At 37.8% G+C, this 16,055-nt stretch overlaps 3 protein-coding genes across 8 annotated transcripts; all 3 read right to left on the bottom strand.

The window, feature by feature from the left end:
• Positions 1 to 84: 84 nt before the first annotated feature.
• Positions 85 to 6,554, bottom strand: LOC127242976 (SWR1-complex protein 4). Of its 5 annotated transcripts, none has more exons than XM_051262780.1 (17): positions 5,635 to 6,554; positions 5,433 to 5,531; positions 5,295 to 5,360; positions 5,149 to 5,208; positions 4,981 to 5,037; positions 4,222 to 4,351; positions 4,025 to 4,092; positions 3,823 to 3,915; positions 3,685 to 3,732; positions 3,315 to 3,479; positions 2,672 to 2,782; positions 2,006 to 2,101; positions 1,063 to 1,137; positions 914 to 971; positions 748 to 782; positions 567 to 676; positions 85 to 444 (listed from the first exon to the last, which is right to left on the bottom strand). In XM_051262780.1, the coding sequence occupies exons 1-16, from the start codon at positions 5,737 to 5,739 to the stop codon at positions 572 to 574; spliced, it is 1,371 nt and encodes a 456-aa protein (XP_051118737.1). In that variant the 5' UTR covers positions 5,740 to 6,554; the 3' UTR covers positions 85 to 444; positions 567 to 571. The 5 variants fall into 5 exon arrangements, with proteins under 5 accessions (XP_051118737.1, XP_051118736.1, XP_051118739.1 ...); XM_051262779.1 differs by having other exon boundaries at positions 914 to 974; positions 5,635 to 6,553; XM_051262782.1 differs by having other exon boundaries at positions 567 to 649; positions 5,635 to 6,552.
• Positions 6,555 to 6,633: 79 nt separating this feature from the next.
• LOC127242978 (cathepsin B-like protease 3) lies at positions 6,634 to 10,497 on the bottom strand. The gene is made up of 10 exons (XM_051262787.1): positions 10,182 to 10,497; positions 9,162 to 9,215; positions 9,007 to 9,087; positions 8,710 to 8,875; positions 8,429 to 8,499; positions 8,205 to 8,330; positions 7,754 to 7,972; positions 7,363 to 7,476; positions 7,228 to 7,263; positions 6,634 to 7,045 (listed from the first exon to the last, which is right to left on the bottom strand). The coding sequence occupies exons 1-10, from the start codon at positions 10,263 to 10,265 to the stop codon at positions 6,908 to 6,910; spliced, it is 1,089 nt and encodes a 362-aa protein (XP_051118744.1). The 5' UTR covers positions 10,266 to 10,497; the 3' UTR covers positions 6,634 to 6,907.
• Positions 10,498 to 10,952: 455 nt separating this feature from the next.
• On the bottom strand, positions 10,953 to 15,749 carry LOC127243056 (protein COP1 SUPPRESSOR 2). Of its 2 annotated transcripts, none has more exons than XM_051262906.1 (6): positions 15,564 to 15,749; positions 15,223 to 15,480; positions 13,485 to 13,608; positions 13,091 to 13,164; positions 12,140 to 12,297; positions 10,953 to 11,704 (listed from the first exon to the last, which is right to left on the bottom strand). In XM_051262906.1, exons 1-6 carry the CDS (start codon positions 15,635 to 15,637, stop codon positions 11,532 to 11,534), a joined length of 861 nt encoding a protein of 286 aa, XP_051118863.1. In that variant the 5' UTR covers positions 15,638 to 15,749; the 3' UTR covers positions 10,953 to 11,531. The 2 variants fall into 2 exon arrangements, with proteins under 2 accessions (XP_051118863.1, XP_051118864.1); XM_051262907.1 differs by having other exon boundaries at positions 15,223 to 15,493; positions 15,564 to 15,704.
• Between the last annotated feature and the right edge of the window lie 306 nt (positions 15,750 to 16,055).

Genomic DNA, 16,055 nt, shown 5'->3' with positions numbered 1-16,055 from the left:
TTGTCGTTCCACTCCCACCAGCTGCATGACACTCTCATGGACACACACAGCTCGCTCAAAAAGCATATTTCACCCTCATACACATAGACAGATAGATTTATGTATAGATTGGAGCAACGGCCAAAGGAAAAAGGAATAGGGATGAAGAGCACCCACAAACGGTTGTGTTACAGAGCAGAGAGCGATGCAGGTTGGTAAAAGATGCCATGCCAGTCAGCAGTCAGTTGATTCTCTCTCTCTCTCTCTCTCAGAGTATACATATACACATACACAGAGCGCAAAAGCAATTTATTAGTAGAGCAGGCTGCTAACGCATTGCATTCCTTCTCTTCCACAAGATTCAGCTTCTTGGTATCAAGTACACCATGATGACACTGGCTTGGTTTTGGCTTTGGCTTTGGCTTTGGCTTGGCTGGCAAAATTCAGGTCACTCTTCCTGCTGGGCTGGTTCACATTACATACATGCATGCACAAAAATCTCCATCAGAGGAAGCGCTACTTCTGATGTATGTATAATATGCGTCAGTAAAGGACAGGCAGACACATAATAGGAATGCATTCCTTACCACAGCTAATCCGAAGCCTTGAATTTCCGGGGTCTTTTGGATTGAGCAGGTGACGACGGAGCCTCAGATAATCTTCCTGGCCCCTTTAAAATCAAACCACACCCACCCCTCTTTAGCCAGCCAATATATTTTACTCAATAAGGTGCTGATATCAAGATATTCTAACAAAACTCTCTCTTACCTTGCGCTTTTGCTCTCTTTTGCCCAATCTATCCCCTGAATTATGATTGCAAAAATATTCATTTAGTTGTTTGCAGAGCATAAACTTTAGCATCATCATGGGCCAATAATAATAATATTAATAAACCAATACATAATAGCTCAGATATTGGTTGCTATAAGTTCACCTCCTATGCTTGATGAATCAGGAGTAAATGTTCGGTCAAGATCAGCAGCTCGTAGTGCCTGCTGCTCAGCAAAACAACACATTTGATGCGCGAGTAGTTAAAACACCATAGGGAATGAAAGATTTACATTAATAAGCCACACTACCTACCTTAGGGGGTGTTCCAGGTGTTTCCGCAAATGAAGCATCACGAATGGATGAACCCTCTGCCTCCTTATATTGCAACTAAGTATGCAAACAATAGAATGTATATAAAACACTATTAATGGATAAGAAAATTATAGCAGAACTACAGTTCTTGGTTTGAAAGATGTCCTGAATTTCTTTCAAAGATGACAGGAGAAATTTGCCATTTTGACCACTTTATTGCCATAGCTACGAAAGTGTAGAAACAAAAAGTTGAGATATTATCTGATGTTCTAATGTCTCTAAACCATACAAGTGAAACACTTGAAGTGGCTGGAGTCAAACCATCTATACAAATTAAAACGATCATCAAACAAATGACTGTTTCTGACATTCTCAGTGCCTAAAGTGCTGCAAGTTTGAAAAAAAAGAAAAACCGCAGGTCCTTTCCCAGACCAACAAGGTATTGCAAATGGCACTCCAGCAAAACAAACTTTCCAAGTCATCTTAAGTTTCGCAAAATATAATCAACCCACTTCATAGAGGAGATATTATAACTACTTTTATAACTACTGTGATGCCCCCAAGATAACCAGTATTTTTAACATCAAATAGTCACTTGAGTCTCACCCCAAGAACTACTGCAGGATAAAATAACCCAAGGTCATCACTGATGACACCTGCCATACCCATATGTTCCAACCTCCCACCATAACAAGCATTCCTACTTCATAACTATCAGGATTAAGCATTTTACACAAATTGCTAACTGTCTACTGAAACCACTATTGAACAATTCAAATGTCGGTCATATCATAGGACATCATACAGAGACTCTGATCTGAACAGAAAGCAAAAAACAATCCCACCAAAAGAAAGTTACATTGGTTGCTACTACATGGAAAAATGGGGCAAAGAACATAATTTTCTAAGAAAAGATCAGATTACTAGATTCGAGATAGCACACCTGTTTCTGAAGACTCAGCAGAGTCAGAATCTCTTTTCTTAATTCAAGATGCTCTGCACAGACAGCCTTCGTGGGAACCTTTGGTTTTAAGTTCACCTGTGGAACATCAAGATTTTGCTTCATCCATCCACTGTTATAAAGAGAATAGCTGACAACTTCCTCACTTTCTGAATCTAGAATTCAAGATATCAAAGGGGGAAAAATCTAAAAGTTACATTGGTCCTATAATAACTATTTGAAACAAAATTATTATCCCATCATTACCAATTCATGACAAGAAGGGTATTTTATTAAAAAGACTTTTAATGTTTTTGTTACTTAAAATCATCTTTTGGCACTTGGACATTTGTGGAATAGCTTTCCCATAACTTGCAGAGCTCTAACATCAAAAACTTTCTTGATACCAACATGTTGCAAATGTCCCAGCTGTACACATTTTTTCTTATTTATATTATGTTACTCAACCCAAGAGGACTGCCTTCCCCAACAAAGTATGCTGTTAAAGTGCAATAAAAATAAACGTACAACTCCATGAATGTGCTTTAAAAATGGTCCCTCTCATCATGAAGAAACTATGAATATTATCTATTGGAATTTCACTAATATATTGAGACTGGCATGCAGGGACAGTTGAAAACATATTAGTCTTAAGGGGAGAAAACAGACCCCAAGATCCTGTAATGTCTGCTCAACCCGTTTGATAGTCCGGAGTCCAGCTGAAGAACTTGCCGCTTGCACCATTTGCTCGAGTGCATACGTTCGTAGGTACACACCTAGCTGCACAATTTCTTGATTAGTGATAATGATGCAAAAGACCAATAAGCATGACATCAAAGAAATTGAAGTGAAAGCATAAGCACCAAAATAATTAAGGTAATTTCTGTTACAAGTCCATAGGGACTGGAAAGCAAAAGGTGCGTGCACTTAATTTGTGGTACAATGGTGCATAGATAGTTCCATGCCACTACCTATCTTATCAAATATGAATGGATGTATACCAATATTGATGCTTAATTTATCCGGGTGAGCAGGAAACAAAGGATTAGCTTGATATTTAGTAGGAACCAGTACCATGGCAGAACCTAAGCACCCCAAAATGAGGAAGGGCAATCAAAATACAAAACAATCAGAATGACATGAGTTGAAATTCCAGCCTTTCTTCTTCTAAAGCCTGTCCAAAAAAGAATCCTAGCGGTTTTGGGTCCATACCATGGACTCTCAACAGACTTCTAGAATTTTAGGTGAGATGAGAATTCTATGTGCTCAGAAGAAGAAAACAATTAATTAGTTCAATGTCATTAAGGCATACCATGCGTAAAGATGACAAGACTGAAGCAATTTCTGATGCTGGGTTAGTGATGGCAGAAGAGGGAACATCTGGATTAATAGGAGTGACAGTATCATCAGTGACAACTTTATCAGGACCAAGTGAAACAGCATCTGATACAGCTGGTCTCTCCACCACTGCAGAACCCTGAAAAAATGAAAATAGTAATAATAATAATAATAATCAGAAGAGATTAACACCCCATAGATTACAGAATCATCTGCGAATGGATTTTAAAATTTAATACATTGCATAAGATAATTATATGGAAGCAATCTCCTGAAGCATCATTTAAGTCACTATCTATATGCATGCAATGCAAAAGAAGCTAGGGAGATGAGGGTTGGTTGACCTTTATAGATTTCCGGGCCTCAGATATTCTCTTGGCTTGAGCAAGAACCTGGCAATGGTAAGTTTTAAAACAATACCAACAATAGAATACAAGGGAATAAAAATGTAGATATCTTGGCTAATGCAAGAAGATTTGAACCTCAATATCTCTCCGCTCTTGCTGCTTGGTTTGGGAGAGAAGTAGGTTCAATGCCCGCTTCCTTTCCATTTCTTGGGAGGCATTGTATGGATCCTACATCACCATAAGAAACATAACAAATGCATGCAAAATTGGCAAATAAAACTCCAACCTAACGCTGATCTAGACTATTTTAAAAACTATCTCACACAGCAATATCAACCTTAACAAGTGGATTGCTAGCAACATCCGCATGAGATGGAGCTCGAGCAATCAAGATACTTCGGCATACTGAAATGTAAAAAATCAAAAGATTGGATTATTCAAATTGCATAACCGAATAAGTCATAGCTCTGTATTTCAGTTAAAACAGCTAAACGTACTAACAAAGGACTCATCAAATGATAAAGAAGGATGTACCACTATAATAACGATCCTTAATCTCCTCAACAGTTCTTGAAGATGGAAACCTATCAGCTATGATAATAAACCGGAGATCAAACTGGTGACACAAATCAAACAACTGATCTGTCTCTTGCTTGGTCCATGCCTAATGGAAGATCAGAAAGTACAAACCCTAAGTGCAATGCAACAGCAGAAAAAACTAAAATAAGCTGGAAATCAAGTTGCATATAACTTCGGCAAAATATTGGTTTTAGCAGTTCCATTACCAAACAAATGGCATTTTAAATCATAAATATAATTTTCATCGGAAAACTATAAGAATAAAGTCATGCATTGTTCTGTTCACAAGCTGCTTTAATTTTTCAAGGAGTGAAACTGTGAGTTTATAAAAAATTGCTTTAAACTTGCAAAATGTGGAGCAACACATGAAATGCAAGAAATCATTATTTTTGCAAGAAACATAAGCCACAAGGAGAAGGTAATGGAAACACAATAAGTGATAACTCATTAAAAAATTAGTTCACATCCATATGCTATCCTTCTAGAGTACAACTTGTTTAAGATTTACATAGAAAATTGAAAATCTAAATAAAAACGTATGTCCAACAAAACATCCATGTACCCTGTAAAATCAAAATGCAATTCGCCCAACACCTTATTTAAGAAAATTCTATCTAGCAACATCATTAATCTCAAAGTTGCAAGGAAGCAAAACAAAATTATGCTACCTTATGCAAGTAAGAATATAAAGGTATATTACTAAAGAAGACATACAGGATCTGTTAAGTACTTTTCGTACTCTTCATCCGTGTACTTAATCACGTCCACAGACTGCATTGCGACAAAAACATTAACAATTCAAAGTATCACCAAGCATGGGACAGTATCCAAACATACGTACATACACTCCTCATATATATACAGAGGGTTGACTTGGCTTACTTTGTTGTATTTAGCAAATGAATAATCACCAGTGGGTGGAACCCCGTTCACAACCCGAACCTACAGCCGCATAAGTTATGAGTCTGAGTATCAAGCTTGAAGGGGTAATAATCAAGAGTGAGTAGCTAAAATACCAAGAAGCATACCCAATGGTAAAGCTGCAGGTTATCTTTCCTCGCAGAATTTGTAAAGGGAAGCCATTGCCAGGTAATCTGCGGCAGCAATGAATAAGTTATCCAAAGCCGCAGAAGAGTAGATAGGTAGATGCAATAAGAGAGAACCACCTTCTCGTTCTCCGATTGCGATTGCGCTTTTCGTTGTTTCAAATGATTGGATTCGATGGCCGGTATCAAAGGTGCCAACCCCCCAGTGAGGGCGTAAACCTGCAGGTCCACGTTATTAATAATAATAATGATAATAGGTAGGGTACTTGTTGTTGTTACAAGAGGGAGAGATAAAGTGGTGTTTGGATTGGAGCTTCACCACCTCGCGAGAAATGCCATCGGGTTTCCTCTGAGATTCTTTGGGAGGCTTGGAGCGGGGCAAGGGCAGGGCATTCTTGGGCAATCCCAATATGTCCTTGGCGTCCATCAGAAAGATATTTCAGGTCGCGGCGTACAAGTTTGCTATGAATAAAAAGTTCTCCGCCGTGAAGAAGAAGAAGAAGAAGAAGAAGAAGAAGAAGAAGAGAAGAGGTCCTGCCTACCGGACGGAACTTGGGAATGTATCGTATTGTTGTAATTGTATGGTATTGTATACACGCAGGCGCGGATTAGGGTTTAGAAGGGAGGTGAGATTCGTCGGGAGGAGGAGGAGGAGGAGGAGGAAACGCGACGGCCGACGGGCACATAATAAGTGAACCGGACCGTCAAAATAAAAACCGAAATCGAAAGTGAGGAATACAAACCAAAACCGTAATAAATAAAGGAGCCCGCTTAATTTAATTTTACTAGTGTAATTATTTTATGAGTGTATCCACGTCCACATGGGGCCCGGTCGCACAGAATTTGGGCCAACCTCCTCACATTGGGTTTGCGGGTGGGTCTGGACTGGACTGGACTGCCATTCATAGAGCCAGCCAGCCAGGAACTGCAGTGTATAATTTCTTCAATTCCAACTCCCATATGACTGACTGACTCTATCTCTATCTTTATCTCTCCCCCCCTTGTCGGTTGTTGGTAATTCAGTCGGGTTGTATTATTATGGCATAGATTGAGAGAAAGAGAGATGTTGAACCCAATCCAATCCAATCGTTGTACTAATAACTTTCCACCAACTGATTGCCACTTGGTACTGCCGCTGCTGCTGCTACGACGACGACAGACAGTGGATATTATAGTGGATATTGAATTTGCACCCAGGACACACAAGCCCCGAATAATAACCTCCTCTACATACCTACCCTACAACCCAACCCAACCCAACCCATCAAAGTGAACATCGGCCTGAACTGAACCAACTATGCTGCAACCTCACATCGTATCATGGAGTATCAATCATATATTCATATATAAACACTAGTATTGCTGCTTACATCCCTTCCCAATAAAGATGAGGCTTTGCTGCTATCTATTCCACTCATCCATTTCATGCCATGCCATGCCCCGCACAAATTTATATTGTTGCTATTAGTTATTGTAATCATTATGATTTATGAGAACTAGATTATGCATTCAAGTTCATCTGTTCCTTCACTCATATATCATCATGTATACATAGATGACCCGACACCCCTATCCTTATCCTTATCCTGATGATCTCAGACTGAGGCGGCGGCCACAACATCATCCATACGCCCATACTTGATGATCAAATTTCTTGAAGAAGGCAATCCCGCAACCACATCACTTTCAATCCCGCATTCGTTTGTCCCTCTTCTGATCTTGAAGTATCCATCCTGCCCCACCCAACAAGATCATCCTCAGTTCAATTCAATCAAGCTAGGATGCAAATTAACAACACACATCCATTCTAAAAGTCGTTATATAAAGGAAAATGATCAATCTCCTGCATTCTAAATAAATGTATACGAGGCGCTAGGTAAAGTAGGTATCATCAAGGGTTCAGCAGAGAACATACATCGCCCCAGCTTCTATTCCACTGATTTGCTAACAGCTGCAAGGATTTGTCAAAAGTTAGTGAAATTTTCAGCCAACTACAACTCTTTCTGCCCATTCTAACTGCTCATAAGAATGCCAATACATATATGATTACCCAGTAGGCCTCCCCTTCTTCAGTAGTTCCCCAGCCTATCAGCTTCACGGCATGCCCTCCCATTTCATCACCTGTTACGTGTTTGTAAACTCCCGATTTATAATGAGCAAAATCCTGCCATCAAGGAAAATGTGAAACAGTGAAGGTGGGCTTAATAAACACGATAATATGGTTAGATAATACTACCGTGATTTAGATGTTCAAGAAAAATTTATATACCAACATTTACTAGTTCAACAATGCTCATTTATACTGATGGCTGAGGTATATATGTGATCACCTAAACCAGGAATCCCAATAAGTGAAAAGATCGTAAGTAGATGATTTTACTTAATATCTGTTGACTTCTCACCACACTCAACACTACAGAACTTGGATTTTGCACTTTTACCTCATACACAGTGAAGGAGACCTCAACTGGACCATTCATGAAAATTTCTGCCATTATACTGTAAGGATCAGAATTGATTCTATATGCATTGACGCTGTAGTGCTTTGATTCTTTCCAGAGCAGGTTTTGCTTTTGGCATCTTTTCTCACATTTAGGGGTGGGGTATGCTGGCTCACAACCCGGATGTGAGCATCCACTATTGTCAAAGTATGGATCACACTGCAAGATTAGAGAATGGAATCAAGTATTTGGCACTTGTAAATGTTACAAGTGCATAATTGATGGACCGCCAGAATGAAGCAGATATATAGAGGGTTTAAGTTGTGCAATAAAAGGACACCTTTCTTCTCAACCTATAGGATTCAATTAGTATATGTCATCAGGTGCATAGCATGTAAACAACATTCATTCTAAACAAAGTGAGACTTGTTGCTCAAAACAGCAATGCTACCTCCTCAGTCACGACACCTGAACTAACAAAGTATTGCCATGCAGATATGGGGTAGCCACCATCACAACCATCGCCACACAAAAAGCCACAGCATGCTAATAGGTCATTGACTGAGAGAGAAATGTTCTACAAAAGACAAAACAAATATCACTGCTAATGCTACTCATGCCTTTTATGAATATATAACTTCTTGTGTAATAAACAGTTGAAGTCAATAGTTGTACCATGCCAAAATGAATGCAGAAGCGATCAGATAGAGCTTCAACGGCACCAAAAGCCCAACAAGAACCGCAATGTCCCTAATTAAAAGGAAAAAAAATGTAGATAAGATGACAACCTGCATATTTCATTGGGAAAAAAATATAGTATAAAGTTGTTAGATAAGAGAAGAGGTTACCTGATCTTTGATTTGTGATATGTTCAAAGAAAACAAATCAGATATAGAAGGGAAAGAGTAACAGCCATCAGCACATGATTAAAGGTACCATAACTGAGCAAGGACCAGGAAACTGACCAAGAATGTTTCCTATTGTGGTGCATTGTGGCCAAGATGTTCTTGCATCAAATGTTTTTGGCAACTTCAGACCTTTTTTATGAGCAACAACAGGAACTCCTTCTAAACCACCCTTTGGCGTTGGTCTAGCTCCAAGAAGGCGCATAAATTGGCCAACCTGAGAATCGGTTAAAGTTCAGCACATATAGATTCTATCTACATCATTTGTTTGCATCAGTTTGTGCTTGGGATTCACTAAAGAGTGGATGTGGCAGCTCATTAGGTGAACTTTAAAGATATAGAACTTACAGAATAGTTGGCAAATCGAGGGTTCATAGAAGCTTTCCACCCAGCTTGAGCATTATCATTAATCAATTTAATAGTGGATTCCTGTACGCCAAGCTTGCAGTTCAACCACACTATAAAAGGAAGTATATGTCCAGAATTTTGGTGTATAAGAATACCTGGAGAATTTTGTCATTCAATCTAAGCAAACGAAGTGGATTTCCTGTAAAGGCCTGCAGCAGCACAATTTGCAGTCAGATATGACTACTGATATGCGCACTCAAAATGATAACTGGTATACTCTGATATGCGCATTCAATAACATGTAGTATATACTCTGGCTTCATTACCATATAATAATAAGAAGAAGAAGAAATCTATAAATTGTCCTTAAAATATCCAAGATGCTTATGGTTCATATAGCCTATAGGTATGTTTAAGAAGTCCCTTTTTTTTTTTCTTTTTTGTGCTTTTGATTGTTTTGGCAATAATAAAAGTTTAGGTATGTTTATGAATTCCTTTTTTGTGTTTTTTATTGGTTTGAAAATAGTGAAATTGTTGGATAGAAAAATAATATTTGATTTGATGTAAATAGGTGGTGTGTGTGCGTGTGTGTTATTTTAAAAAACAATAATAATAATAATATTAATAATAAAAAGTTTCTAATGTAATATTTGAAATGAAAATTAGTTTTTAAATAGTAGTATTTTATAAGGGAAATTTGTTATGACAGTGGGTGCAAGGCTTTGATCTCTTTGGATTGTTCCTTTTTCAATTGTTTTTACAGCGCTATAGAAAAATAGTACTAGTAATTTTACATACAATAGGTTATGTATCCACTGTTATTTTACCCAAGAATAACAAATCAGAGGCGCACGAAAAAAAAAAAAAAAAAAACACAACCCACTGAATAAATCTTGAATCATGAGTGTGTGTGTATTGATAATAGTATATGTAGTGTATGATGGTGTGTGCTTGCTTGTATGCTGGAATCGTGTATCATACAATTCATAACCCCGGGCCGGCCAGGTATGATGATAAGGAGCATCCTTCCATCAAATTACTACTACTACTAGTAATAATCTGTAATAAATAAACAAAATCCGCAAGGAAAACAAACGATAGCGAATAGCGGAAGGTAGGTATAACTGTAACAGAGATCCTAAAGCTATGGGCAGCAAGGATGTGAGTGAGAGAACCTGAAGCTGAAGAAGGGAGGAGATCGCGAGCAGAAATAGGATGATAATCAAGGGGCAGGCCTTGGCCGGTGAAGTCAGCGCCATTCTCCCCCAAGACAGACTGACTGACTGACAGAGAAAACCGTGTTGAGGAGAGGAGAGCCGTATGCGACTGGCTGGCTGGCTCTTGTATTTTATATTGCTACTCCGTTATATAACTTCTCAATTATTGGGATTGGGATTGGGATTGGGATTGGGCAGAAAAAAGGTAAGGTGGGTCGAGGTGAAGTCACTCCGGCTCAACTCAACTCAACTCAAATCGATCAATCGAGATCATCCACGATAATGCCACTCCCTCGCCCTCGCCCATTTATTTAAAACTAGTAGTAGTGATTGTGTTTGTCTTTCTAGCTTGAAAGAAATACCAACCACATTAATTAATTCATTACTTAGGAGTTGGATTTCAATTTATTTGTCTTTATTAAAATGTAGTATTATCCTTTTTCACGTAACATCCCATCACCGCATCTTTTTTAAGGATGACTTTAATTTAGGGCATAGAGTTACAATCCATTCCACTATTATTTTAATAGACCACCCTATAATCCTCATGAAATTAAATGATTGCAAATTATTATCTTTTAATTCATGTGTTACAATTATTTCTAGAATAGTTGTTATTAACAATAAACATGGCAAACTCTTAACAAAACTAATAATTTATAACAATTCAACACCACAATAAGAATCCTTATAGTATTTATTTCGTCATAAAAAAAAAAACGAAAAACAAAACGAAAGAAATCCTTACAGTATTTTATAGCTTAGAATAGTTACAAACTTTAATTACATCAAATAAACAAATACCACCGATTACGATAGCTAATACTATTTGTAATTACTCAAAATCACACAACAGGATCCAACCTAATCTCTCAAAATAACTTGCCTAAGCCTTCTGGTTATACGACATAGCATCCATGATATTTATTCACCATAAAACACTGCATCCTCGATGACATTCACCGGTGGGCATTCAGAGGTTGCTCCAACTAAACTTAGAGCCATCTCTTCCCGTTTGTGTTGTATAGTAATTTAGTGATCTGTGCTATATATATATATCATCAATTCATCATCATGACTGTAACGAGTCTCCTTCCAATGCCACAACTACTGCTACCACGCATTCAACCAAAGTCCTCAGCCATTCCAAGTGATTCAACCAGCAACATATCACCAAACACACTCCCAAAAATCCACTCAAAGATATTGATTACTACAATTTATCCTCCACCACACTCTCTGCAGAAGAGCCTAGAATGGATGATGGCCTTGAATAATGAAAACACAAAGCACAAGTGCATGTATGAGCTATCTCCGGACTAGACGCTGTCTTTCTCGTTTCCGGAATCGTTCCAGCATGAACTCATCTGTGGCAGCTTGCCTCCGACTCGCAGCATCAGCAGGAGGCACTGAATCAGAATATCTAGCTTCCCAACCACCATCACTCACTCCCTTAGCCACTGCTGCTGCCGGAGGATTTTCTGAAAATGCGACCATATTAAATATCGCATCAACACTTTGGTAAATGAAGAACCAAGTATCCATAAAACAAATTCTGCTACCCTTCTATATAACAAACTTAAGAGGGAGATGGAATAAACACTTTGGTAAATGAACAACAAGTAATGATTCATTACAGAGATTCTGCTTATTCACAAGTAATGAAGAACGAGCAAATAGCCACGGCTGCTTCCGGAGGAATTTCTAAGCCCTCTGCTTAATCATAAACACCTGAATAAGCATAGGGCTTAGACAGAAATAATACACAAACTTAGAGGGAAATGGAATATATTTCTACATTCATGCTCAGAAATCTCCATATCATAGAGCAAAGACAAGGGTAACCATCACCCAGATAGATGTGCTATGACAGATTTATCTACACCTGACTTTCAATGTAAAGAAATTAAATTCACCTTTTTTAAGTTTTTCAGTGTAGTCCCTGCCACGTTGAAAAAAGTCTGCACTGAAACTTGAGGGAAGGCTGGACTCTGGCTTTGCACGACCAACAAACCTCTTTTCCTGTAAAAGCTTTTTGGCAGCTTCAGTTTCTTCAATATTCTTTAATTTGTACCTGCAGAGCATTGACGAAAACAAACAAGCACTCCAGTTATCGAAGAGTAACTGAAAATTTTCACACTCCCCCTTTATGATATTTCAACAGTTTTAAGAAGAAATATCATAGAGCAAATCTGAACCTTGAAGAACATATTGCCAATAGTATATATATATATATATATAGATAAAGTGCATGAAATTCACGTGTATTGAGAAGCTGCAATGAAAACACCTGTTATTCTTTATAAAGTGAACCCAATCAGTTCCACAATTTTAATGTGCTAAAACATTGACTTCAACAAAAAAATATTGCCAAAACTTCGGAGTTTCAGAAAAACATGATGTTGATTGGTTTCTTCCATGATGATGAAATTGCAGAATTTCAACCTGTATCTCTTTACACCACATAGCATACCAACCATGCTTGACATTTCTGTAGGTCTATGCATAGTTTTAATTACATCATTTAGTTTGAGCCTATCATCAAACAACTCATCCCATTATTCTTAACAAACTTTAGTCTCAATGGGTATAAAGCCGAGTTATTGAGATTTGTTTGAACTTTTTTCAACTTGGGGAAAGACAACTAACTCCTCCCCGCTACTGTGCTACTATGAGTATCAAAATTGTACCAATAAAAATCACATGGATGGTGCATGCAAATTTTGGCCCACAAAGTGAAGCTTATAGATGTTTGTATTTTGTTTCCCATGCTCCTTAAAAAAGACATTTACAAGAAAAAGAGGCACTACAATTTTCAAACTACTGAATGCACAAATGAATAACCAAAATAATCAAGCCTGCATTACTCTATAGGAAGCTGAACTTCTGCAATCCCTGTGGTCCATTGAGTAGAGTTTTCTTCTGAGTTTCGTCTCTTGACCTGAGAAAAATGAAAACAAAGTTTCATCATCTCAAATAACAATTATTTCAGCCAAAACCCTATGGCTCCTTTGTACACCCATTAAAGACGCTATCACTATGCTATTTCCTCTCAATAACAAGCCATCCCATCAACAACATATTAGTAGAACTTCAACACTACTTTTGTGGTCAATATTTCAGTCGATACCAAACCCCATGATCATAGAAGGACCATCATGATACATGATATCAGAAAATAATCTTACTAGAGAAATATAACATGCTGATGCCTACAAATTCGAAACAATAAAGTGAGAGAGAATGGAGAGAATCACTCACTCTCAGATGTTCTGGAATTTTATACAGCTCGTCCTCTGCATGCTTCACATCATTTTCAACTTGATTTTCAACATCAACACTTCTGCCCCTTTTCTTCGCTAATTCTTGTTCTACATATCTTAACCTGAATGTTAGATTTGAAAAAATGGAAATATAAGAGTACAACAATGAACACTTTCTAACACATCTATAATACTGGTTGTGTAGTTTTTAGTGCAGTGCTTCTATTTCCTTGACTATTTTTCACTTATTGGTTATCACATTTTTGCTGTCCTTAATCCCTGTTGAGCCTCCATAAACTATCAAAATCACTACAAGGGCATGGGACTAGAAATTGGTTCACCTTCTTAAAATTAAATTCAAAACAAACTTCAGATGCTTACACTAAGAATCACAGGTGAAATGTAGCATGCTGCTGTCCTTCGAAAGGAAAGATAAAGCCATTTCATAGACATTTTCTCTCTCAAGATAGAAGGATGAGGATATTTCATAGAAAAATATAACCACACCTTTTGTAAGTTTGTAACCATGGATTATGTTAAACATAAAAAGCCATCTGTGTAGCTTCTGGTTAGTTGGAAGGATTAGTCAATTGATATGTTGTTTCTAGAGCAACAAAATGTATCTCATAGCCCCTATAAGAGTAATATACTGGACAGTAATCATGAATGACTATACCAGCAAGCAAGAAAAATGAATAACCATCACATGTTTAATGCACTTAGAGACCAATGTGGAGGGAGGGCTGCTGAGACATAAGACTCAAAGTCACAGTAGTTGAATCTTATCGGGAGAGTAAAGTTTTCACCAAGGCTTCAAGTATTAAATATTGGCTAAGAAACTTAGTAGATTTGTTTTTGTGCTTGAGCAAATCTAAATTGGTGGTTCATCAAGTCAGCAAAGTTAATTGAAGCTCTAGTTAAAGACATTGCATTTTGTTAGAGAATATTTGAACTTTGCCAACTGTACCTCTCAGCGAATTTGGAGGATTGCCAACATTGGGCATTGTTTCTCATTGATACAACACCACTCTTGGTATAATCCAAAGTCGTTTATCGAGATTTGAGATTCAGACAAACAAGAAACAAGGATCTGAAATCCATAATCCACTCACTTTGCTTAGATGTCACAGCTTAAATGTTTTCCCTTAGTAACATGCAATACATAAGTTAGCCTCTATTGGTTTCTTTCTTGCAGCCTTCTATCCTCTCTCTCTCTCTCTCTTTATATATATATATATATATATATATTTTCTTCAGATTATAGTAGCCAGGAATGGTGCCTCGGTTTCTTAGAATAGTGGCATCTACAGCTCAATTTGATCTTCTTAATTTGAAGCAAAACATTTTTTTTTGTCTCCAGCACCTTTCTCAAGACTCCTTCCTCTTTCAACTCAACATACTACAAACTTGGGTTCACTCTAATCTAATAACAATAAACTAGGTATTCAGAAACATCAACAAAAGCTAATTCTAGGCAAAGATTTGAACACTGCCAATTTGAGGCATATATCTCTAAATACAACTACAATACCAAATAATAATATGAAGAAAGGTTTATAACCAATCTATCACTTCCTAGAGAAGATCGACGTTCATCCCAAACCGACCTAATATCTACATAATGTCGGATTAGATTGAAAAAGCTCGGCAATTAAGTTTATGAGAAGCAGGGGAATGAAGTTGAAATTAAACTAATATAAATTAACCACCCCATACGAAAACACAGAAGTAAATACATGTTAGGATCCTCGACCATGACAGCAGTTTCTTGAGCAAATGTGTCCTGCAAAACCAAGTCGTCCTTCTCAACATCACCGCCGTCAGTCTTATCATTAATGTTGCGAGCCAAACCAGAAGAGTTGGGTTTGGAGGCGCCACCGGCTGCAGCAGCAGCAGCAGCAGCAGAGGGGGACGGTGTTGGTAGAGCGGGCATTCCGGATTTCTTCTCTCTCTGTCTCTGGAGGAACTTCACCTCCTCCAAGGCCAAAGACAATCTGATTGAATATGCTGTTATGTTGTCATGGAAGGTCGATGTGAGGAAAGGGTTGAAAATGTGATGAGGACAGGGGTAGCGCACCTTTTTTGGCTGTCTTCGTCCTCGTCTTCACATCCGGGATCCAGGCTTCGTTTCCGAAAGTTTTTGGCCTTCATCGTTCAGACGTGCCAGAGCACAGATCAGGGGAGACTTCTCGTTCCGCTGTTGTTGTTGTTGTACGGAGGTCGTCTCGTCGACTCCGTTGGGCCGCCACCAACTAAATCCCTAAAAGTTAATTAAAGCCCTCAAATCAAATCAAAGGCGTATTGACAAGAATTTTTGGATGAAAAAGCCTTAATTTTGAGTGGTGTTATTTTTTAATTTGATAAAAAAATCAGTCTGTTAGACCTATCATCATGGGTATGTTTACTTAGATGGGTTCGGCCCAAAAAAAAAAAAAAAAAAAAAAAAAAAAAAAAAGAGGTTAAATTTGATATTAAACTCATGATATGATATTTTGTAAAAAATATATATATATTTTTAAAAAGAAATAGACTTCAAATAGTAAAAACGAATTTTGGGCAAAAGAAACAT

Source organism: Andrographis paniculata, unplaced genomic scaffold (assembly GCF_009805555.1).
Source record: "Andrographis paniculata isolate CXL003 unplaced genomic scaffold, ASM980555v1 Contig89END, whole genome shotgun sequence".
NCBI classification, from domain to species: Eukaryota; Viridiplantae; Streptophyta; class Magnoliopsida; order Lamiales; family Acanthaceae; genus Andrographis; species Andrographis paniculata.
This window is presented reverse-complemented; position numbering and strand designations above follow the sequence as displayed.